The sequence below is a fragment of the Sparus aurata genome, chromosome 5, assembly GCF_900880675.1.
Source record: "Sparus aurata chromosome 5, fSpaAur1.1, whole genome shotgun sequence".
NCBI lineage: Eukaryota > Metazoa > Chordata > Actinopteri > Spariformes > Sparidae > Sparus > Sparus aurata.
Window position 1 is genome coordinate 20,030,834 of NC_044191.1, and position 24,805 is coordinate 20,055,638.

The 24,805-nt window shown below is 38.8% G+C and overlaps 1 protein-coding gene across 2 annotated transcripts in view; it reads right to left on the minus strand.

Annotated features, from left to right (window-relative positions):
- Positions 1 to 7,309: 7,309 nt before the first annotated feature.
- The window catches only part of smarca2 (SWI/SNF related BAF chromatin remodeling complex subunit ATPase 2), a 51,634-nt gene continuing 34,138 nt past the window's right edge, over positions 7,310 to 24,805 (minus strand). For both annotated transcript variants that reach the window (XM_030416908.1, XM_030416909.1), the window contains exons 26-34: positions 23,137 to 23,364; positions 22,756 to 22,833; positions 21,693 to 21,911; positions 19,671 to 19,894; positions 13,608 to 13,713; positions 12,991 to 13,092; positions 11,713 to 11,839; positions 11,263 to 11,396; positions 7,310 to 9,515 (exon numbers count right to left, since the gene is read on the minus strand). In XM_030416908.1, coding sequence (XP_030272768.1) covers positions 9,480 to 9,515; positions 11,263 to 11,396; positions 11,713 to 11,839; positions 12,991 to 13,092; positions 13,608 to 13,713; positions 19,671 to 19,894; positions 21,693 to 21,911; positions 22,756 to 22,833; positions 23,137 to 23,364 — 1,254 coding nt within the window. In that variant the 3' untranslated portion in view covers positions 7,310 to 9,479. The remainder of the gene's footprint in view (positions 9,516 to 11,262; positions 11,397 to 11,712; positions 11,840 to 12,990; positions 13,093 to 13,607; positions 13,714 to 19,670; positions 19,895 to 21,692; positions 21,912 to 22,755; positions 22,834 to 23,136; positions 23,365 to 24,805) is intronic.

Below are 24,805 nucleotides of genomic sequence, written 5' to 3' on the forward strand. Positions count from 1 at the left end.
CTTTTATTATTTCAGTGGATGCTGTATTTACCTGACACATAACATCAATGAAATGACATCAGCTACAGCAGTGAGGCCAGGTATAATCCTGCGAGCACTGCTCAGTTACAGCAACATAAAACCGAGCTGCCATGTGTCATCTGCTGTGTGCACTGTCCCTGGTGGACAACAGACAAGTAAAGATGAGGAAAATTCAAACAACATAGAGCCTGTGATTAAAATGCTGAAAACACAATGTTTATTCATGTGTTTGGGTGGTTTGGAGCTCAAATTAAAAGCTAACACTTCAGCCAAATTGTCATAGTTCACTATGTGTGCCTGCTCATCCTAAATTATGTTAAAATAAACATTGTTCTCTGACTCATTATTTCAGAGCAGAGGTGTGGGCTGTGGTGACAATTTTTATGGGAAGAAATTATTCATGGGCTCTCATGAAGTGGCAGTTCAAAGACATTACAAAATCTGTTCATATGCTGTGGCAAATTAGCTCTCATATTGCACAACTGCCTGCCGGTGGGACTGATTCAAGCTCCAAGGATAGGCTCATCCGATGACAAAACACCCAGCGCTCTAAGCAACAGAAACACTTTTATTTACATCACTTCCACTGGCTAATTCATCCACATCTGAGGACTTCAGGAAAATTCACTTTGCGTTCTTGCTGTTACTAATCTAACAAACATGAAACTCATTCATATGAATGTTCTACCCTGGGAAAATTATGGATTTGTTCCCTTTGAATGCATTCATAGCATGTTGTCGAAATTTGAAACATTGCCTCTCTTCGTGCAGCTGTCGGGGGAAAAAGAGTATCGCATCACTTTTTTTCTCAGTGAAAGCACGCTGAGCTGCATTTGTATGGAGAATTGATGTGAAACACTTTTTTTTTTTTTACAATAAACTCACAATAAAACATTGTTATGACAAAATGAGTTTTATTTGTAGTTAGCACCTACATTATACCTGACAAACTGTTACAGACCTGGGATTTGTATTTACTACAGCCAATTTCTACACAATGTTGCTTTAAGAGCAATATTGAGATTGCATTAGACAATCTTGGTTGAATCGTGCGCATAAGATCTCCATTTCTGCTCAGTGCCAACAGTTGGACAACCTCATAGCAGCTTTAAAACCCCTTTCTGCAAGCCCCAGTTTTTGTAGATATCAACCAAGTACCTCAGTAAAGAGAAATGACATCTGAAAGAAAGTCTCGAAGTAATCACAGCCTCATTATCGGAAATACACACTAATGACACTAATGAATGAAGTTAGTATATATGCAGGTTTTGGAATCAGTTGAATATCAACAATCCAACTTTCAACGGCACAACAACCAAACCTGTCATGCTCAATGTTACCAGACTTGTTTTTACAGCTGCACACAAACAGGGGAAAATATTTTCTTGAGTCATCCAACAGTATTTTTTCAGTCAATTAGTTAAAGTGAAACTCTCGCCTAAAAGCAACCGAAGCTTTATTTGTGATTGAATATGAGTCAAACCTTCGTGTAAATGCATAATTACGACGAAAGAGATCTACCGTAGTTTCGTTTTCGGGCAAGCTAATTTTCAATGGAGTGCGGGGGTACTTTTATGCTAGCATAAGATTTTTTAAAACACTAAGAAGGCTCGACACAACATGAAACTTTGCTCGTAGTGTCACCAGGGTCTCTACACATGAACACGAGCATTGAGAACATTGTTTGTGTCGCAGTCATGGCAGACAAAAAGTGTCGATCCCCGAGTGCGACCTAACAGGCAGGAAACTAATGGTGGACCTCCTACCTGTTAGGTCTCACTCGGGGATCGACATTTTTGTCGGCCATGATGGCGAAGCGCTCGAGATCCGGCTCCTACGGTGAGTTGTCCAAAAACTTTCTTTTTGGTAAACTTTGTGTACACAAACAATGTTCTCAGTGCTCGTGTTCATGTGTAGAGACCCTGGTGATACTACGAGCAAAGTTTCATGTTGTGTCGAGCCTTCTTAGTGTTTTAAAAATAGTGATTTTGATGCTAGTGTACGAGTGCCGCTGCACCCCATTGAAAATTAGCTTGCCCGAAAACGAAACCACGGTAAATCTTGAAAGTGCCTCTTTTGTCGTAATTATGCATTTACACGAAGGTTTGACTCATATTCAATCACAAATAAAGCCTTGGTTGCTTTTTGGCGTTTCACTTTAACTAATTGACTGAAAAAATACTGTTGGATGACTCAAGAAAATATTTTCCCCTGTTTGTGTGCAGCTGTAAAAACAAGTCTGGTAACATGGAGCTTTACTTTAAAGCTGATAAAATTTACAATCACATTCATGTTGAAAACCTTTGTTCAATCATAAACTCTTTCAGCTGATCAGAATGGATCAATTGAAAGATCAACGCACCTTTGGACAGTGATTCAATGTAACTATGTACATTTTCTCAAGTACTGTACTTTCACTTCAAGTAATATGTGAACACGATATCTTTATTTTACTCGAGTATGACTTTAGTGTACTTTTTACAACACTGCTTGCGGGCATGACATGAAACCAAAACATCTTAAATTTGACTTTAAATATAAAATTGATCTTTACAATTCAAAACTTTGATCATGACTGAGATATCTCAACAACTATTGGATGAATTGACATTAAATGCGGTACAGAGATGTTTGGTTTCTAGAAGACGACTTTCCATCTAGTGTGATGTATGTGTGTATTTGTTCAATACTACGGAAGTTTATATGATCAAATGCCTAGAAAACCGAAGACATTGTCATTGGCCTCAGTTATACTGGTTTTTTTTAGTGCTAATTGACTAATGATACTATGTATACACACAAAACTAAGATAGTGAGGAGTGCAAACATTATACCTTCCAAACATCAACATGTTAACACTGTCATCGTGGCTTGGGGATGTCATTAAATAGAACACCAAACAAGGTGGAAATTGGTTAAGACCAATAAATAGATCATATACGGCAATATTCTGGCAGATAATGTAATAATTTGTTTAAAGAGTGATAAAATAAGCCGTCAGGCCATCTCAGCTGGCTGCTCCGACTGTTAAGAAGACACTGAGGTTCTGCTGAACCTGTTGATCATTATTATCACCAGTGAGTGAGTGAGTTGCCCTTTTAGAAATGATCATCTTGAGCTTTCCCATGCGTTCAGTCACCGCACAAGCTGTCACAAGCTGACTTTTGCTCACCAGCAACGGTCTGACATATGTTCCTTTATACATTCATGTGTCTAGCATGTGTTAGACCTTGCCCCATCCTTGTGCTTGTGAATGACTGAGCCTTTTCGAGGATGCTCCTTTCATACCCAATCAAACCTGTTACCAATGAACCTGTTTACCTGCGGACTTTCCCAGTCTTTTGTTGCCCAGGTCCCAACCTGTTTGAAACATGTTGCTGACATCAAGTTCAGAATAAACATACATGCAGCACTGTAGCTGTTGTGGCTATCTAAGGGTTTGCAGATATATCAAAAAACAGTCCTCGAAAATGTCTACAGCTGGAATGAATTATCAATCAGTTGATTATCAGATTAACTCCAACTATTTTGACAAATGTTTATTGTTTTACCTCATTCATCTCACAAAAAATCGGAAAATTTGCTGTTCTTGGCCTCTCGAATGAGAGGATTTGCTTCGATCATTGTAAACTGTAGACAGTCAGTTGGACAGGGTAACTATTTAAAACGTCACATCGTTGATGTAACGAACCATGAACCCTGTTTATTACAGAATCTTAATCTGACTGTACACAGTTTACTGTATTAACAAATGCTGAAACAATTATTTTGATTAATGAGTCAGTCATACACCAATGTAAGCACTGGCTGCTTTTGAATTGAAATGTGTGTATTGAAATGTGTCGCCAGATGCTCGAACAATTAATATCTTGAAGATGTCACCTTAGCCTATGAAAACTTGCAATGGACATTTTTCACTGTTTCTTGACATTTCGTAGACTGATTGGTCAGTGAAACAAAAGTAGACGTTTTCATCAGTGATGCAGAATGTTTGTTGTAGGAAACAGGTACCTGTGCTTTTGGATATGTGTATGTGTGTTTTTCTGTTTCTTCACAAACTCCCATTGTCCTTGTGTCTGTGATGCATATTTTCAGCTTACCGTGACTCAGCGCTGCAAAGAAAAACGAGCCTTTTCCTCGATCATGCGTTAAACTGATAGTGAACCCCGGAATCCAAAGGGAGACAAAGCCTTTTCCCGCTCTTCCTTTTAAGTTGTGCAAGAGTTAGCATTGATAGCGCCTTGAATGCGGACGGGTTACAACACTAGATAATACTGGAATCTCTAATAATAGAGAGCACCTGGCCCTTTCAGATCACCATTCATGAGCCATCAGGAAGGAAAATTCCTTGAATCAGTTTGCGATTGGAAGGACCTGCATCTGCTGCTTGGAGAATGTGATGATTCCGGACAAAAGCTACAGAGGAATAGCAGAAATGGCACTGGCACCTGACTTTTTCCAGCTGACATCTCTGGCCCTAAGACAAGGATTAACATCCAATTTGGCCCTCTCTTCCTGGGCTCAAGTCTATCCCAACAGCTCGGCACTTCAAAGAGGGAGATAAAAAGAGGGCGATGGATGGTCATTCTTCAGGGGGAATTGGCTTAGTGAGGCTCTGTTTAAAATGGCAGGAATACAAAAAGGAAAGCTGTTTTGATGTGCTGCGGAGTGTGAGGGTCGGCCAGCTGTACAGTGTGATGGCCCTTCTTCTGCCCTCCAGTGTCTGAGCGGCACAATACAGCCACGATGCCATGAAATACAGTATTAGCCCACCAGTATAGACCAATCACTGCAGTGGTTTGGACAACTGTGTGGAAATGGCGGCCTAGGTCTTCAACAGTAGGTCATCAACCCAAAATTATTGTTTGATTATATTTAATTTAGTTCCTGTCATGGTCCTGTCTCCTCAGTTTTGTATTTTTTTTTTTTTTCGTTTTCACTGGCCCACTACAAAATTCAGATGTAGGTTTAGATATTAATTCAAACTGTACTCACTACTCAATTCTGACTTTAAAGTAACTGGGTAGATAACATGATGTAATGCATACTTTAGTATGAGGAAAATAGACTTTAAAAAAATAATAATAATACTAAAAATACACAAAAAAGTTACTTGAGTAGATGTAATTAGCTACTTCCACCCCTGCTTTTCCTCCACATTTAGAAGTGAGGGGTGAGGTGAGGACCTTTTCTCTTGCCAAGAAATTATATTGAGGAAAACCTGTTTGAGGAAAATATAGATTATAGAGTTTAATGTATGTACTGTACTGGCTGAAATTCCACTAATTAAACATTAAATCATTTATCTATTTTCTTCTATTTAGTCTAATTACAATGCATGAAATGATTGTGTTACCATGGTAAACACCCACTAAATGGAAGGCTGACTTAAAGTCCACAGTAAAATGACGGTTAAAGCGTCTTTAGCTTTTATGTTGGATTTTGGAGTCAATCTGTGGGCAGAGTGCCATTCTTTGAGGGATTTGACTGAATCATTCAGGGATTTAATTGGACTGTTCACCAGCAGCTGTGGCTTAGTCAGCATGAGTGTCTGAAGAATTACATTGACACGGTGCCGGAGATGACTGTAGGCCTCCTCACCCACATTGTTACATAGGACATGAAGGACAGAGAAAATGTGGATGATTGAAAATGTGTAACTATCCAGTTTACAAATGAAAACAAAGTTGCTTTTCATTGTCTTCAAAACATACTCAAATGTTTCACAGGAAGACGCTGATTCAAGACAGAAGGATCAAATCTTAGAAAATATCTTTTTTTCTAACTTAAGCTCCTGGATTTCGAAAGACTCACAAAAACCTTTGAAGAAATCTGTTGTTCACAAGTTTACTTTCCCAACTTGTGAACTTTGTGGACACATAAATAAGAAATTATCACGTCCGTAACAGTGACAGCATGGCAACATGTGACCACTGAGGTAAATGCTTAATCAGTTGAATAAAACCATTTGACCGTTCACAAGTTCAGGGCTAACGAGGAGGACTCTTGGGTGTTGGCAGAATGAGCCGTATGAGCACATTAACATCCAGTTTTTGAATATTTAAAAAATCTGATTTGATAATGAGGAATTTACATCTTAAGTGATCCTGACTCCAAAGGCTTATCATAAAATGAGGTCACACAGTAAAAGCAGTAGTAGTAAAGCATGAAAGTTCAAGAAGACCTTGGTGTATTTTTTCACGTAAGCCACAGGGTACATCACACACAGCCTCGACGCGGAGCAGAGCAGCAACATGCTGAGTCCCAGATGAGATAATTTTCTCTTCCAATGATTCCTTCCATCAGGTTTTGTTTGCCAGACTCCTTTTCTAACCTCTCAGAAATGGCAGAAGGTACAGTATGAAGAAGAGTAAACAAACATAGCGTAAGGAATACACAGTGGATTGCCTAAGGTCAGGAGAAAACAGCCCAAACAAACAAACTGAAGCCATGCTATAAGCACTCTTAGGCTGTAATACTCACCAGAGACGGAAATAAAGAACAAATGAATGATGAAGAGATGTGTTTCCGAGATCAGTTTTGAGATTCACATTCTGGTGATCATCTATGTAAAGCTAATTTCCAAGTTAAATTCTTACATATTGCACCTTTAATGCTAGATAAAGCACGCTAAGAATCTACAGTAAACAAAGGCATGTCAAGGAAAGAGTTGAGTTTATTTCACATTGATTGCTACTGTGCTGCCTCCTTGAAGAGTTTTGACAATATTAAAGAGAAATGCAAACATTCTTTAAAAAGTTACGATGTGATATATTGAAGTGCTTACATGTGTTATCTGTGTGAGGTTTGCAGTGCATAGGATATAATTTTTCTTAAGTTCTTAAGGCTCGCAGCTCAAACAATCTTCTCAATACTGTCGAGCCAGTTGTGTCGACGGACAGAGGTTGAACATGTGTGACTGAAGAGAGTAAAAGAGAGCTAGATTGACTTAAAACAGGAACTACTAGCTGCCATTTGCTACACATGAGCAACACAGGCTTTATTTAAGTTTATCTAAAATCGTTAATGAATTAAATCAACTTAATCTGTCATTGCATTAAGACTCTTTTCAAATATACTGTTTCTAAATTTGATTAAAATGCAGCAGAAGCTGCATAGATTTCTAATGACTAGATGTAAGAGAACAATTAAATTAAATGTAGGTATTTTCAGTTTGAATAAGGTGTGCAGAAATCTCTTTTTTCAAGAAGTGTGCATTACAAAGTCAGTTACACTAACAGATGGTAGAAGTGGTTCCAAGCACACGAGATAAATAAATCAGAAAACATTTTGTTGTGCTGAAAATCGGTGTGATTTTATTTGCCCTTGGCAATGATATACAACCACAAAGACACTGTGCAAAGAAAGCAAAGATTAAGTCACACTTATGGAGAGTCGGCAAGCACATTTTACACAGACGAAAATTATATATCTGCATGTACACAGTAATATTGCCAAAAGAGTTCATGCTACAGACATATAAACCAAGAAAATGAGGACTTTAAACTAATACAGGAACACGCACATAGAGGAACACACCTCAATCCAAATGTATAACTCAATACACTGTTCAAAATATAGTTATATTCAATGTCATTCAAATCTGATTTTTAATCCCATGACAGTTTTTTTTTTCATGTATTTATAATATTCTCCGTCAGTCTACTGTCTTTAATAGTCTGCAAAAATCCAGCAACATTTTACTTTGTTCTTTACAATCCGTTTTATGATCGCATGGTGCAACATGCAGATGTTTCAAAAAGCTACATTTTCTGCTATGATAAATGCCTGTTTTAATCCAAAAGACAAGGTGTGTTCACATCACTATGGTGGCAAAAATCAAATGCTGCGCTGAAGGACAGCTTCTCAATCAAAATACCCCAAACACTCCTTTGCTGAGTGAGAAAATCAAGTTCACACAGAGTTCAAAGCTTCTGCTCTGATACACAACATCACCAACGCGTTAAAAGAAAGAAAACATGAAACACATGGACCTACCTAAATGATGTGCCGCGTACATAATGTAAGGTTACAGTTCTCTTAAAAAAGCAGTTTAAAAATGCAGCTAGCATTCATGGCAATTTTCAATACATTTCTCAGTCAATGAGCAACAATTGACATTTTGTTCTGATGACTCAATAAATTGTTTCTCCTCTCAAAACCGTGTTTTCTCTCAAGTGACTGTTGGCTAAGCCCCACCCTTCAGAGTTACTGATGCTACATCTGTCAAGTTTTCCATGGAGCAGTTGTCAGTGAGTACTATGGCAGTATTACTGTCCAAAATCTTGTTAAGTTTTGAAATAATGGGGTCCATTGTTTCAGACACCGAAAAGCAGGGCGTTAGCCTCAACTCTGATGGCATCTTGGACCAGCTTCTACTCAGCAGGGAATTATATTGATACATCCAGTTTACCCATAAAATAATGTAACCTAGTTAGTTACATATGGGTTTCTTGGCTTTGGATATTACTTCTGTAAGACAGTTAGCTCGACTTGCTAATGACCGCAGTATTTAATTAACATACTGCAGTTAATGTTCAGCTTCTTGTCCTTGGAAGAAATGCTTGATTGCTACTGTACGTATTATTAATATATGTGATAAAAACACATTTCCATTTATTTGCATAGGACTTTCAAATGTTTGCAGCTTATGTAAGAGCAGATAAGCACACGTTTTAAACCACTCCTCAAACTTTTAGCTTTTTCTTTTTTAATTTTTACTTTTGGAAAAGCTGAAAAAAAAAAAGAAAAGCCAATGCATCTGTCTCTCACTACAGCCTTATACACACCACTTCAACATGTGGAGAAATCTAAAGCTGTGCCTAGTTACACTTACTAAGCTATGACTGGACAATCACTGGTCACATGAGGGGTTTAACAAACAATCAGTTTCTCCATGTTGCAACATTTGGCACTGCACAAGATGAAGGTGTAAAAGTTGATTGATTGCCTTGTTTTAATCACCACTGGCTTTCCAAATTAACTTGGAAGTCCTTGGCAACACACACACACACACACACACAAATATATATATATATATATATACATATATGCACACACACATATATATATATATATATATACGTTTTTAAAAATGTGGATATCAATGTTTCATTTTCTAAAAGTGCAAGCAAGCAAGTACAAATAAAGCAAAAGCGCATGTAACATGACCTCTTTTTTTGTTAATTTTTTTTCCCAAACAGAATTTAAATCTTTAAAGCGCAGAGTTAAAAAATATACTACAAAAGTGTCTTAAAAACAGGAAATAGCTGATTGGTATTTGCTGTAGCTTATTGATTATTAGTAATACATTTCAAAGCTGGTGGGAGGAGGAACAACACATTTCAGACAATAAAGTAAAATAAAAAAAATTAAAAAATACAGACAATGAACCTGAACAAAGATAATAGAAGATATTGTCCTTTTGTTTGTAAGTGCTATAAACAATATCCTTGTGCTCAGTCATCATCACTCTTGCTCTTTTCTGACTGATCCTGCAAAAAAAAGGGCAAAGCATTAAAAGAGAGGGCGATATAAAGGCAAAGACGCAGAGGAGGAAAGGTTTATTGTCTGTGGAGAGCATCAACAAGAAGTGGTGTAGGTCAACACAGGCAGAATACATCAAACACAGAAGAAAGAAATACAGATCTCCAGAGGGAAGGAGGTCTGCAGTGCCCTTTCTTTACATCCACTCCTCTCCTCTGCAAAAAGTTTACAAGTACGTTGCCACCAGGACCGACAGGCAGGTGAGGAAATCACTCCCTACATTTGTATTCACAGAGTGACATGGCTTTTGGCCATGCTCTCCTGAGGGTCTAACTTTGGCTGAGCTGTTTATATTAACCTCAAATACCCTGCAGTTCAGTATCACCCTTGACATGATTAAAGGTTGCCTCAAGCTGCCCACTTATGTTGAATTTACCAAAATCTAATGGATGGGAAATCAACCTCTGATCTGTACAGATTTAATATTAAGGCGGGTGCATACTGCTGCTTTTAATGAAAATGTTTTTGTCGTGCTCTTACACTGGACTCATTATTCTGCATTAGCAGGGATTCAACCCCAAGTAGAAAAAAGAAAAAAAAAACCTGCAGAGGGCTGCATAGATTGGGAGCGTGTTGTGAGAGTTAGACAATAAATTACAATCCAGGAAGTCCAGTTGGAGTAACAGATTAAGTGTTTAAAGATGCCAAAACACTGCCACTATACAACAGTTTGTGACACCCACAGACAGGATTGTAATGTGAAGTTAAAGATGAGACCCTATCATCTCTCTCTGTTGACTACACAAACCTTTCCATGAGGGTCCAAAGGATGTGACTTTTGCCCGTTCTCGAGTGTCTTTCACTGCTTCTCTCCACTCCACTTACAGAGAGCAACAGTAGCTAACATTAGTGTAGACAACAAGTTCCACAGAGACCTTTATGTTGTGTGTTGCAGCGAAAGTTGAGCATTGTTTTGCTGGAGTTCCCTGCTGCAGATTTTATTTGGGGCTGTATTTATGATGGCTACATCTGGTCTTCGCTGCATATACTACTCTGTAAATGATGTGCACCTCCTTGAAAAAGTAACTACATGTTGGAGTAAATGGCAGCTACAGTGATCCCATGTCGGGACCCAAATAACTGTGACTGGTCGATTTGGGTTGCTTCTATTTTGGTGGTTCAAAGGTAAAAACAGTGACTGCAAAGAATAATCTCACATCTCAGTTATAAACTAAGGCAGACCTTCCATTGATGGTATCAAAACGCTTAGGAAAGTATGTAAACTGTTGCGGTATGGAATATTATTGAAGAAAGACACGGCCTGGTCATGTAAGTTCTCGACTCGTTTTTTGCTGATGATGGAAGTTGCTAAGGAGAGAGACATCTTGCTTCTTTCTCATCTCTGTTGAGAGTAGCACAGTGCAGTACCGATCAGGCAGCTGACAAAGCTAAGTTAGTGACACAAAGATTTAACAAATATTTACAACGATTACAACAATAAAACAGCAATTACATGCCTGCTCCTGGAATCCCAGGTGTGAAACAGCCTCTGATTAGACGACTGATTAAACTCATGACGACCAGAACTGAGATCTGCTTTGTTCGCTAAATAACAGCTCTGTGTGCAACTTCTCATGTTTGATAACAAAAACAATGGGAAAAAAAGCTACTGTGATCTGTGAGTGAACTGTGAGTTATTTGTGCTGATAGGTGTGATAACGATACAGTGAAATGCAGCGTGGGGGAACGACCTACATTGTCATCCTGGTCTTCGTCGCTGTCGTCGTCGCTGACCACCGGCTTGGCCTTTCCTCGGCTTTGTCTCTTCTTGCCTTTGTCATGGCTACGTGCCTCCTTACTGAGCTTGATCTTAACACGCACAGACTTAGCTGAATGAAGAGAGAGGGAAAAACAAAAGAGTAGGATGGATTTAAGGTCACAACCGACACATCTTACATAAAAGGTACTGCTTGGACAGAAAACAAAACAGATGCCCATCTAACTTTCTACCTACATGTGGGCTAGGAGGAAGAGATACTTACAAGCACCTGTTTGCAATTAACTGACAAGTCACATAAATAGATAAAGATAATAGATAAATGGCACCGGAACAAAAGTGAATCTCAAACCACAGCAGCACTGCCTGGGTTTACAAATGTAGAATGAAAAATGAGATAACGCCTCTGGTTGTGTGTTGTGTCATACCCTCAGTCTCGGACTCATCGTCGTCCTCATCATCCTCATCGCTTTCATCGTCACTCTCTTCGTCCTTGACTATCTTCTGCCGGGCACTCTTAAACACAGACTGAAGGACAATGGAATCCTCATATATCTGTGGTAGGGAAAAAAAAGAAGACTGAATGAATACGAAGGATGGTAAAAACGGTTCCTTGACAAGCATGCATAAATGCTAGAAAAAAGGTGGGCAAGGGTAGGGATCAAAATAGAGCAGAAATTTTGTGTTAATGGAGAGAATTTAAATTGGCAGGTAGGGGGCTAAAAACTAAGTGCTTAGCAAATTGGCACCTAAAAAGTGTCTAAAGAAACCCTTTTTGCTTTGATCTCTTTCTGTGGGTTGGTATAATGCATTAAAAAAAATTAACCATTGGAAATGTTCAAGGACAAAGCCAAGCCTTCCCAAAAAATAACAAAGAACAGAGGGAGAACATATTGCTGTCAAACATTGAGCAATGGAACATGGGACTGGCAAAATAAGCCACTTGAGAGGAAGGCTACAATAAACAATCATGTGTATAATTAACTAATGACTAGGTCTAGTTTTATAAAATAAGAGTTAGTCAAAGTGATTAAAAGCCTCTGGTTGAGTGAAAATGAATAAAGGCCATAGTGACATTGCATGCAACAAACAAGGTTGTTGTTTATTGGTATGAGTCTTACCCAGACCCAGAGGTGATGCTCACAAATGTATTCTCACACAATCCAAAACTTTAAAGTTACATTTAGCAGGAAACACGTCTTAATCTTTGTCTGGAGTTTGTCCTCAGATAAAGGATAACTGACTTAACTCAGTGTTTCAGAACTGCATGACAGTCACTATGCTACGGTCATAGCTCAGTTAGGTCACTTATTTGGAGTTCAGCCATTGCCCCACTATACATGCACCAGGGGAGATTCGATTTATTGACAAAGTATGTCCGACTACACGTTGGTTGGTGGCAATATGCACCGTTTCAGCTGCCAAATAAGTTACAGGCTGCAAAGCAAACAGTGCATGTGCAGAACACCAAGCCAGTTCAGGTCCGACTAAGGCGTGTACATGAAAGGATAAATCGACTTTCCAACCACATTATCTGGGTGTGTTAGACTGACTTTGAGGAATTTGATTTCATACAATTTCAGTCAGACTAACGCAATAGTCCAACTTTTTTTTTTAACATCATGTTAAAGTGAAGAACTTGCAGACATCTTGCTCTCCATTCCACACTGATTAAACACTGCATTAAACATGGAGAAGTTTCTTACCTGGGATCCCTCCAAGTTGAAGGTCTGGGCATTGTGACAAAGCAGCATCACATCCTTCTCCAGGTCGCCCACACTCCTGTATTTATGGTTTCTCACACGTTCCTGTTGACATAAAAAAGCAGCATGGAGCCACAGTTTGACACTCATCGCTCTCAGGTTCCGTGAGCCTACGACTAATGAGATATTCAACTTACTTTCTTTATAAAAATGTTCTAAAAGACACTCACATTTAATTAGGGTTGCAAACTTATGATAATTGCTTTTACCAGGTAGTCTGATTCCTTGATTCATTGGTTGATCCATAAATTGGCAGAAAATATACAAAAGCCCAGGCTGACATATTCAAATTGTTCTTTTCAAGTCAACAGCTCAAAAAGTATTTAGCTTATTCATTTTAATGACCAAGATTTATCATCTTTATCATTTCTTTTACAGATGACATTTATCTTTAAAATCTTCAAGCTGTAATGCTATATGAATTAATAGTTGCTATAGCAGAACATTTATTATTAGAATGTTGGCTGTACTCTTCACCTTTATTATTCCACTGACTTTCAACATCATAGCCATCTTATCGCTAATTCACATTAATTGCTGGGTCATCGTAGTTGACATACCTTGATCTTTTTGAAGTCCACGGGTTTTCTGATTAGCTCATAATATTCTGGGAGCTCCTTCCTGGATGGTAACTGAACGAAGACCTCACTTAATTGTCTTCCTGACCTGGTAACACAGAATAATTTCATGTAGTAATTAAATTCAAACTTGACCCTGTTTACAGGCAGATCATTAGGCAAAACTTTCCTTTTAACTCCCCCAAAACTGGTGTGTTTGGAATTCGTACATACTAATGACTAAAATATTCAAATTATAAGCCTTTAAATGTAAAACATATGGGTTGCCTTAATTTTTATCTACAACAAAAGAAGAAAAAACATCGATATACAACATTCTAGAACGAGTTGAAATGAAAATGAAATGGTGTCTTGCTGTCTTCTTGAAAAATCTGAGCTGTTTCAGTTTCAGCGGAAAATAACATTAGATATTCTATCCAACAGAATCTGACTTCCAGTTTTAATCTCTCTTCAATTCATATGACCTCAGAAATGCCAATCAGCCTCATTAGAACTAATATGTGATCCCCATTCAGGTCCTGAAAACATCAGTATTAATACTGGAATAAGTCCGAAATAGGTTACACACACTGACTGCAGTGGAGTTGCTATGCGATGTACTTGGCTGAAACTTGGGAGCAACTGGGGTTTAATGCTTTGTTTTAAGGACAATTCCACCTGTGGTTGGGAGAGGCGCAGAACTGAAAACCCTGCACTTGCTTGACCTTTCCAAATCCTGAGGCTCAGCCTCCAATTAACTACCCTGAAAATACTGCAAAACAAGAATAATATATGCCAATTCAAACAATGGAGTAAAAAATGTATATAAAATATAAAAAATTAAAATCAGTGGCAGAGAATTTATAGGTAGTAGCGTGAACTGCTGTCTGCCACAGTGTCTTTATGATACAGCCACTTAGGGGCAAATTTTCTAACAGTGGCTTTAAATGGCAAGAGGTGACAAGGACAGTCCTAATTGCAGTATGTATCCTCAGCTATCAGCTCTGAAGCAGGACCAATAAGACACACACTCTATATATAATATTATAAAACTGTAAGTCATGATTTAAGTGCAAAACCTTTCCTTGGTGTGTTAATTGTGATTTGGCCTTGCGGACCGTGCTATGTTTTATCTGTTTTTATGCATTTGAATAATGCAGCACAATCAATAATAAAGTGTTTATGCTTGGGGCCAGGTTGACTGTTTTGAAGCTAGTGAGGTAAACACCAGGCAAATGAGTACATGGAATGAATTGCAATATGGCAACAGGAGAGAAAAGAAAGTAGTGTCAAAAAAGCTCTTACGAGTAGAATGTTGCATTCAAACACAAACACAGAGCTAACAGCTTCGGTCATACAATTATGAAACATATTCGAGTTGATGTCAGCTGTTTTGTTAAATTCCAGATACATATGCACCAATGCTCCTCTGGCAAGTCTGCTTGTTGTTCCAAAGTATAGGACAAAAACTATAGTGAGGCAAACTTCAGCTTGTATGCTCAGAGCAGCTGGAAGGGTCTGCCTGAGGAGATGAGAGTAGCTGAAGTGTTTAAATATTTAAATGTAAATTTAAAATCTACCTTTTCAGCCTGGCTTTTGATTAAGCCCTGATCATTAACTTAATTTTATTCACTTATTTTACTGTATTTGTGTTATTAATATCATCATAGCCTATAGAGCTGCATGATATATAGTCTGAGCAACGAACAAGAGAAAAACGCATACTCTGGGCCAAAAAGAAAAGCAACGTCAGTTATCTGGAATTATTTAGTCTACAAGAAGGATGATATTGACCAAACACGTGTTCTGTGTCGACAGTGCCTTGCATCTGTTGCCACAAAGAGAGGAAACACAACTCATTTGTTTGACCATCTACGCCGGTACCACACAGCTTAGTACGACAAAAAGAGGTAATCAGTGCATGTAAATTGTCCACAAGATACCAGTTAAACCAAGTTAAAAATTTAAATTGCAGGCTGATCCAGGTTGCGTGAATTTTATCATGGCACTCATAATGTGGCTCAGTAGTGTGTAAGGCGCCTGCATGCCTGTATGCACTCCCGACAACGTCTGGACATGCTACTGATGAGGCGGCAGATGGTGTCCTGGGGGAGCTCCTCCCAGACCTGGATCAAGGCATCAGTGAGCTTTTGGAAAGTCTATGGCTGTACTTGGTGGTGTCAGATGCACCAGTACATAACGTCCCATTGGTTGGTTCAATTGGATTTAGGTCAGGGGAGCAAGGGGACCAGGTCAATGGCCAGCCAAGGTCTGACAATTCCTCTGAGGTTTTCATCCCTGTATCTGACAGCAGTCAGGGTCCATTTGCTATGATGTGCAGGTCTGTGCGATCCTCCAAGGATATGTCTCCCCAGGCAATTACTGCCATACCACCAAATCGGTCATACTGGATGATATTACAGGCAGCATAATGCTCACCAAGACATCTCTAGTCTCTTTCATACCTGTCACATTAAGTGTGAAGCTGCTCATCTGTGAAGAGAACAGGGCCCCAATGGTGGACCTGCCAATCGAACTGCAGGGTGCTGGGCAGTGAGCACAAGTCCCACTAGAGGACGTCTTGCCCTTATAGAACCTGTTTCTGACAGTTTGTTCAGTCACACACACACACCAATCGCCTGCCAGAGGTTGTTTTGTAGGGCTCTGGCAGTCCTCTTCGCACAAAGGAGCAGATGCCAGTCCTGCTGTTGGGTTAATGCCCTTCTACGGCCCTGTCCAGCTCTCCTTGTCTAATGGCCGGTCTCCTGGTATCTCCTCCATGCTGTTGAGACTGTGCTGGGAGACACAGCAAACCTTCTTTTGACCGATCTTGGAGAAGCTGGACTACCTATGCAATCTGATTTGGCTGCAAGTACCGCCTCATGCTACCAGTTGTGACAAGGACACTAGCAGAACACAAAACGAGAGAAGAATCAGAAGGAAGGACAAGGAGAGAGCAATCCTCTGTGGCCACCGCATGCAAAACCATTCCCTTTTTGTGGGTTGTCTTGGTTTTGCCTCTCCATTGCACCCGTCAAAATCACTTGTGCTTCGTAAATGGACAGATTGATATCCCTGAAGTTTAACTGACTTGGTGTTATATTGCAATGAGTAAGTATTCCCTTAATTTTTTGGAGCATTTTGTTTGTGTATTACTCAGCCCACCACAAACCAAACAAGTATGATGCACCCTAATTTCAGGGTTATTCCAGGACCGTATGCTCTACTTATATGGTCACAACTGCAGGAATGAGCTCACCTTAACAAGGATTTAGAAATCACGGTACCCATGAATCATTGTCTTCCTGCAGCAGAGATAAAGGTTTGCAGGTCTTTACTTAAGCTGCCATTTCTCTCGACTCATCTCCCCAGAGTGTGGGAATGTAAGAAAAGAAGGAAGTTAGAGGGGTGTTTGTTTTTTACATCAGCCTTGTGAACAGTTTTTAATGTTCATGTCATGTAATTCCAATTACTGCTTTTCTGCATTACTGCAGACATCAAGGTCTCTGATGCATCTGCTTTGTATTATTAATATTCGATTGCTTTAGTGGCAGTTACATTCTGCCAACGGGCACTCCTCACTGTTGCGTTTTGAAACTTTATCAGCATAACCCTCGTGTTTATTTTGTACATTTCAACAGAACTGTCAGGTCATACAGAGAGCATTAAGGATTTGGTTGCTGCTTCTGTGCCTGACTGCAGCTTAATAAGAAACAAAGGGCAAGAGAAACAGACCTTCGACCAGAAGATTCTTAAGCCCCTTAAATCCTTTCGATTGAAAAGATTAAACTAAAGAATACACAGAGTCACACCACTGACTTTCTGTAATGATAATACACAGAAACATTCCTAAATGTGTTGTTTTACAGCATAATTAACATAAAAGATTCACATTCAGTAATATAAAGAGATGAATGGAGAGAAAGAGCAAATTAACCGCTGTCACACCAAAGCTGCTGTGTGAGAAAAATCCGCTACAATGTAAATCATAATTTGTATATTAAAATTATTAGATCAGATTAATTTAGTTCATTATATTAATCATTGTATTAAAATATAAATTAGTGGATTTATCTTTAAAAAACACAACCCCAAAAATTTGTTTTAAGAATAAAGTTCCACCTTAAAGTTGAAACTGCAGCAGCAGAGTATTTTGAGCCTGATTTCCAGGCTGCTCATCTCAGATGACTTGGATATTGTACAATCAACCCACTGTGGTTCCTCTGAGCTCAAATCCACTGTGTAAACTGTGCAGAAACCACAAAGGTGGATGGTATGTTGAAAATAGGATTTTACATCTTTGATCTATTAAGTGTGATGCCTCCAAGCTAACGTTATGGCAATGGGGACCTCTGGAAACAGACACAATTGTTGACATCTGTGAAAGACACTGGAATGAATGGAAATGGGATCACGAATGCTTCAAATGTCTTGTGACAGAATGTGGTAACTTCAAAACAACCTGCAAAAGACATGCTGTGTTTGAAATCACAGTGATCTCTGTTGCCATGCTTATTGGAGCTTCTCTACAAAGTGACACCTTAATCTAGTTGATGGAGGAAATGGAGCCTACACTGTTGTAATGAAGCGATATAATTTGTTTCATGGAGAAAAAGCTTTGCTACATAGGAGTACTAAAGTCCTGGAATGGAAATTCTTGAGTCTGTCCCAGTCTAGTCAAGTGAGAGGAGTGCCAAGGCTATGATTGAGATGCTCTGGGATGAACAACCATCGACTGGGAGAGGAAAGAATTTGACTTCTGGAAAGGCAGGTAGCAGTTTCCTGGAAATGCTCCGGTGTAGTAGTCAGCCAGTGCATATTTGAGTAATGGCAACACAAATGCACATGTTCTTTCATGCACGGGTGAATATTACCGAGACAGACACTCGCATTCTTATGATTTTGAACATGGCACACAATGCAGACACCACAGAACCGACCACATGCACACACACACAGAAATACACTCACACACCAACTCTCAGGGACGTTGGACTGAAGAAGAAAAAAAGTTTATCACACATAATGTTCCTTAGACATGACTTCATGTCTGCTCATTTTTACCCTGCTGACCAGGGAAATCGGGACTTTCCACTGAATAACCAAACAAACTCTCGCAAATTATATACTTTTTGCACAAAAAAGCACATGTTTTAGAGACGTACCACAACAAGGACTGAATGGGCCCTCATGAGAGCAGAGTTATAACGTTTACTACTCTATCAAATACAAAGTATCTTTCTAAAAGATAACAGGACAAAAAGTTCCACTTTAACTAAAGCCACTGCATGTATTGATTATAATCTATGTCTATAAATGAAACCGGCCACACATTTTTGTGTCGTGCTCTCAAGCACTGCCTCACTGATTTGAGGTCTATCAAGATGCTGGTGTTGCATTTAAATGTGTCAAGCATGAGCAATTATGCTGCTGTTAAAACCTCCATGTATCTGTTCATTCAGAAAAATAAAGCATAGTTAAATGCTGTCCTGTGAAGTCAAAGTGACGGTGCACTCACTGTAACCGGAAATTTTGTGTCCTTCCACAGCAGATGGTGGAGATGTTGCCAGAAATCTACTCGCGTGCAAGTTTATTAGATGCACCTTAATTAAACTAATCCAGGGTAATACGACAGAGCTGTAATTCCTACCTTAATAAAAATGATAATGTTCAGTTTTTGCTGAAATATTCAACTTTATTTTATTATTATTATTTATTATTATTATTTTTCATTTTTAGAATGCTAAGTTGCTGTAGAAATGTTCTGAGTTATAGAGAGGTCTTTCTTAATTTAACAATACCGCATATACCTCAGGTGTGGATGAGATCCACCAAGTGGGTTAAGGTGGACTTAACAAACAAAAGAACTCTTTAACTGCCCTGAAAACATTTTGCAAGTGCAACAGAACTTCTGTGTTGACTAAAAATGATCATGGAAATATGTATATGTTACATGCTACTGGTAAGTGCAACAAAAAATAAAATTAACCCCTTAGTAAACCCCTCAGCACTATGACAGGCTGATTAATGCACTGCAGTAACTCATAAGTGAATCAATCTTCTTACCCATCTCTGTAATTAATGACTGTATCGATGATGGTGTTCATTTGCTTGGTGAGCTTGGGGGGGTTCGGTGAGAGTTTCTCAGCTGGTGGACGCCCACGTCTCTTCTTGGTCTTGGAGCTCCCCTCATCTCTGCTCGACGAGTCCTTGTCCTGACGTCTTTTGCGCTTGCGCTTTTTCAGCCGGATCTCCTCCTCCATCTCTTCCAAGTTTCCATCCTCAATGGCCTGGAGTCAAAAAAAGCCAGAGCAAAGACAAGATTAATACTTAACCACTATATGATGTAGAACTGTGGGATCCCTGTCAATACATGTGCAAATTCTGACTTGGTAGCAGAGAATACTTTCACTGATTCCAGTATTTGGGCTGCTGTTGGTTCCTGTACTTACTCTCCAAAAGTTAACTTAACTTTCTTCAAGAGTGCCAACAGGTCTCTGCATATTCTTCTCTGAACTTGAGCTTAGACATCCCACACACACCAGTCTTAAAGTTTCTCTCTGTTCTATTCTTGTCTCCCTTAACACCTGAGCCACAGTCAATAAAATGGATCTGCCAGGCCTGACATGTATCTCCTGGGGAGAGTGTCGGAGTATATTTGGTTTGGGTGACTGGGTTCCTTTTGGCTAAAGGAACCCAGTCGCTGTAAAATAAACTTTGGCTTTAAATCGAGTCATGGTTAAGGTCTGATTTGCTTACAACGGATGACGTTATTCCTGTTTTTTTTGTTTTTTTTAATGAAACCACATATTTGTGACTTTTAAGACGTATGTCTCGAGTTGGAACAAATGGCCTTGAGACTGAGAGGCACAGACAGGGTGAGTTAGACCACAAAATTGTTAATTTTCTAAGATTGAAAGGAAGAAAAACAAACAAGCTACTTGTGCGGCACTTCTTTTTCGGAAGGAGTGTGTGAGCATACAAAAGAAAAAGCTTTTTTTGTTTCAGACAAAAGAAATCAATCTACAGGTTATGGCTGCAGTTCGCTCAAGGCAGTCTTATATCTTTAATTGAGTTTATTCAAGTCAAATCAGTCAGGACATAACACAGGATTGCTATAATTAACTGCAGAGTGGAAAAAAACCCAACTTTTTTTGCCAGTTCCAAGGCCCTGTGCACTATTCATGTTTGCTGTTTCATCACTATTAGGATTAAAATATAACAACAATATATTCAAAATGAATTAGAAATGAAACAATTACTAGAGTAACTCAAATACAAAAAATGGTCAAAGCAAAACCTCTGCCTCGAAGCTTCGTTTAATTCCTTTCACCCGTCTTATGTGGCCTGCTTAGCACAGGGATCATTTTTCCACACGGACTGTTATTATGGACACACACCGCTGCGTTCAGAATTGAGTCAACATGATGGGAGAGAGCCAATAAACTGTCCGTAAAAGACAGCGAATGTCCAAAGATTGGGATCATTTCACACTTAAAACACCAGCTAACCAAGTGTCGCCGACACAAGCTAATGCACACATTGATGTAAGCTAATTTAACGTAGCCTACCATCGCTAGTTAGAACGTATGGTATTTTCAGAGGCTGTAGCCGGATGTCGGTATAACTAGATATCATGTTAAGATGTGGAAACTAATCTGTGTTAAATTGCAAGAGAGTAATAGCCCACACCAAATAACTCCTTCACACACACACACACACATTCGTCTCTCTCACTCTCTCTCACGAACGCGTGCACACAATCTCCTGGTGTTAGAAATAGTTGGAATAAATACCTGTATGTTTTTTTTCAGGAATAAAAGCCAATTGCTTGGTCTATTTAACAGGCCTGTCATTTTCGTTATGCATCATTTGGTATTGTTGTTTAATAATGCAAAATAATTTTTATTAGATTACTCTATTAATCAATGGGATAATCTGTAGAATACTCAATTCTAAAAATATTTGATAGCTGCAGCCCTAAAATTAATAAATGCATATCATGTTGCTATCATTTAAACAGCATATGTACTTAAAATTTCTGAAAAACGAAATATCATATACAGAAATATATACTTAAGACTTTACCCGTAGCCACTGTTTTTCGGTCAGCGCGTCACTATAGTCCACATCCCGTCGGCAGCGCGATCCTCGGCCGAACATCTTCTCCTCCTCCTCTTCATACGTTAGCCGTTCTACCTCAGCATCATCTTTGATGATCCAAGACGGCAACTCGTCCTCCTCCATAAGACGAGGCTTACGCTTTGGGTTCCTGGCGTGCTCACGGCGTCTGTCCATGTCCATGCGCTGCAAAAGGGGAAAAACATCATCCGGTTGGAACAGCAAACAGAGACATGATTCCTGGTTCCTTTATATTATACCACAAATGAAACCCATCAGCTGAATTTATTGCTGTCCCTTTGTGAGTAAGTGATAGGTACTGTCCTACAATTTAGCATCAAAAACACATTTTCCATTTCCTTTCAAACCAATATAATGCTTTAAAAATAGATTGCTTTAAATATATTCACTTATTTATTCTTCCTTTTTATGCACATAGCATGCAAAAAAAACTTTATGTCCACATTTAAAACTCCTTGGGTAAAATCTCGGGCTGCATTTTTACAAACACCTCTGTCGTTGAAATTCAGGCGCCGTCTCACCGTCATACGATTGTCTAGCTATCAAGGAGAATAGTGATGCGCTATGATTCATTTCACACACAAACATGTGGCTCTGTCTCACATTCATGCAGCGCAAAAAGGAAAAGTCCTTCACAGAGAAATTCACAGTCCAGCAGCATTAAAATACTTCAGCAAATCGTCTACATGCTTGTATAGGCAACTATATTATGCAGCTTGCTTCCAGACGCGTATGAATATCTGATATATTGCACCCAGTCATCATTGAAATTAGCCGACACCACCAGGAACCTCTGAAGTGCCAAAAGTATGAGCATTTTGCATTTAATTGGCAGCTTCAACAACTGAACAAATGGCGACATTGAATAGCGGTGTTGCCGTGATTGGCAACTTATAATTATCTTGGGGTAAGAGAACCAGCTGTCAGCTTTAGCTCTCTGGGTAAATTTATATTTTAGTTTTAGTCTGAAAATTAAACGCCAATGAGATCTTATGTTTGCTTTGCTTACCATGAAGAGCTCAAATTCATCTTCATTTCTGGCTATCATCTGGTTAAGGGTTTCATCATCGGGTACTTCATCTTCTTCCTGGAGTTACATTTGGAAACATATTAAAAGAGAAGACTAGTCTGAGCTTTAACTGTTTCAACAAATCAGAGGGCACAAATACTCACTGCAAAACAAATCAGTTAAGTATGGCACACAGATTCTATAAAATACTAACTATGCTGAATTGTATTACAAATCCAAGAAATATTGTTTGAAACAATGGCTGATTATATCTAAGGAGCTGTTTCTTTTCATTTCTTCATTCATTATAGAAAATGCCTGATCAAGCAAAAGTACCTCATCTTAGTCCTGAGCTGATGAACTTAAAAATTTAGATCTTACCTCATTCTGCTCCTCATGCTCTAAAATGGCCTGAAGAAAGACACGGCGCTCATGGCCCGAGGACTTCTGGTCGAACATGCCAGCCTGGATGACCTTTTGATCCACATTAAGTTTGTATTTGGCAGCTGCCAGGATTTTCTCCTCCACGCTGTTGACGGTGCAGAGACGAAGCACACGCACCTCATTCTGTTGACCAATGCGGTGTGCACGGTCCTGAGCCTGAAGGTCCTGGTGTCAACAGATGAAACAGAAATTCGAGATTGCCTCTAAATAAAAACCAATACTTTTTTTCTAAGCCAATAAAGTCAAAGCAAACATAAATCACTGTATCACATATAATCCTTCTGCCTGTCAGAATACTGACACACCTAGCTGATATCAAAGAATGACTGATGAAATGCATTTTGTCAACACCTATCTTCTCTTAACACATGCAGGTACACTCTGCACCCATATAAGAGGAAATACTAAGTCGGTAGTTTTTGTTTCTGGTCCTAAAAACGTCAAGAACAGACAAACAATACAAACCATTTTCAATACACTACTGTGAATCTGTCTAGTCATACACTCAGAATATAAATAAAGAAGATGTCCACTAAAAAGTTGCCATGGGCACTGAAAAGTTTGGCTTTTCATATTCTTTTCTTCTATTTCCTTTCCTTTTGTTTTCTCTTTGCATTGCATAGTTGTGGTTAGTTTGATGGTGGAAAAAGAAAGTGAAGAAGAACACACAAAATGGAAGAATTTACTGATTCACCAGAAGCCACAATCTCTGCCAATACAAACTGTTCAATTGGCTTAATGGCCATCGATAAAGGTTGACTAGAAACAACAGTGCTGAACACATCACAATGACTAAAAGTGATTTTTGTCCGCAGACACTCAACTACCTAACTATTGACTTAGCATAAATCATTTTCCATCTTTTTTTTTCCCTGTTAAAAGTTTTTTTGGTCAATTGAATCACTTGAATCAAGGGTTTAAGGAGAGAGGATGACACTCCATGTAAGGATTGTAAAGCCCACTAAGGCAACATGAATGTGACATTGATTCAATAAATTAAATCAAATAAATGTGACTTGAATTTAATAAGATTCACTACAGTAAGCCTGCGGCAAACTTACTATCAGGAGCCGAATAGTGTTTATTTACTGGGTTAATTAACAAGACTAGATGTAAATGAGCCCAGTCACATTTCATGTGATTTACATTTAGTGCTTCTAATTAATGACATCTGAAAGGTGAGGAACATAAAACCAAATCGTTTTCTGCTCCTGATCTTGGATCTTGTTGGAACTATTCACACAGCATTGACAAAAGTGCATTGACCAGAATATCTGTGTAAACAATGTAAATTATAACATAAAAAAGAAACCGATGACTACACTATAAATAAAACAGGGCTGGGTGGTTTGACCTGGAAATAATATTAAAATTTGTTGGCGATATTGCACACATGATATTTATCTTAATATTTTGAAATCTCCTGAAGATAATTTCTAAGAGACAGGACTGGACATCAAAATTAGATATCAATATAAAATTAAAAACCAATATTGCGCAAATATTGTAGTGATGAATACTGGTTCTTTCACAAAATATTAATGCAACACAACTTTTGATAAATCATCATCAGTAATGTGAATATAATGCCTGAGTTGGTAAAGGC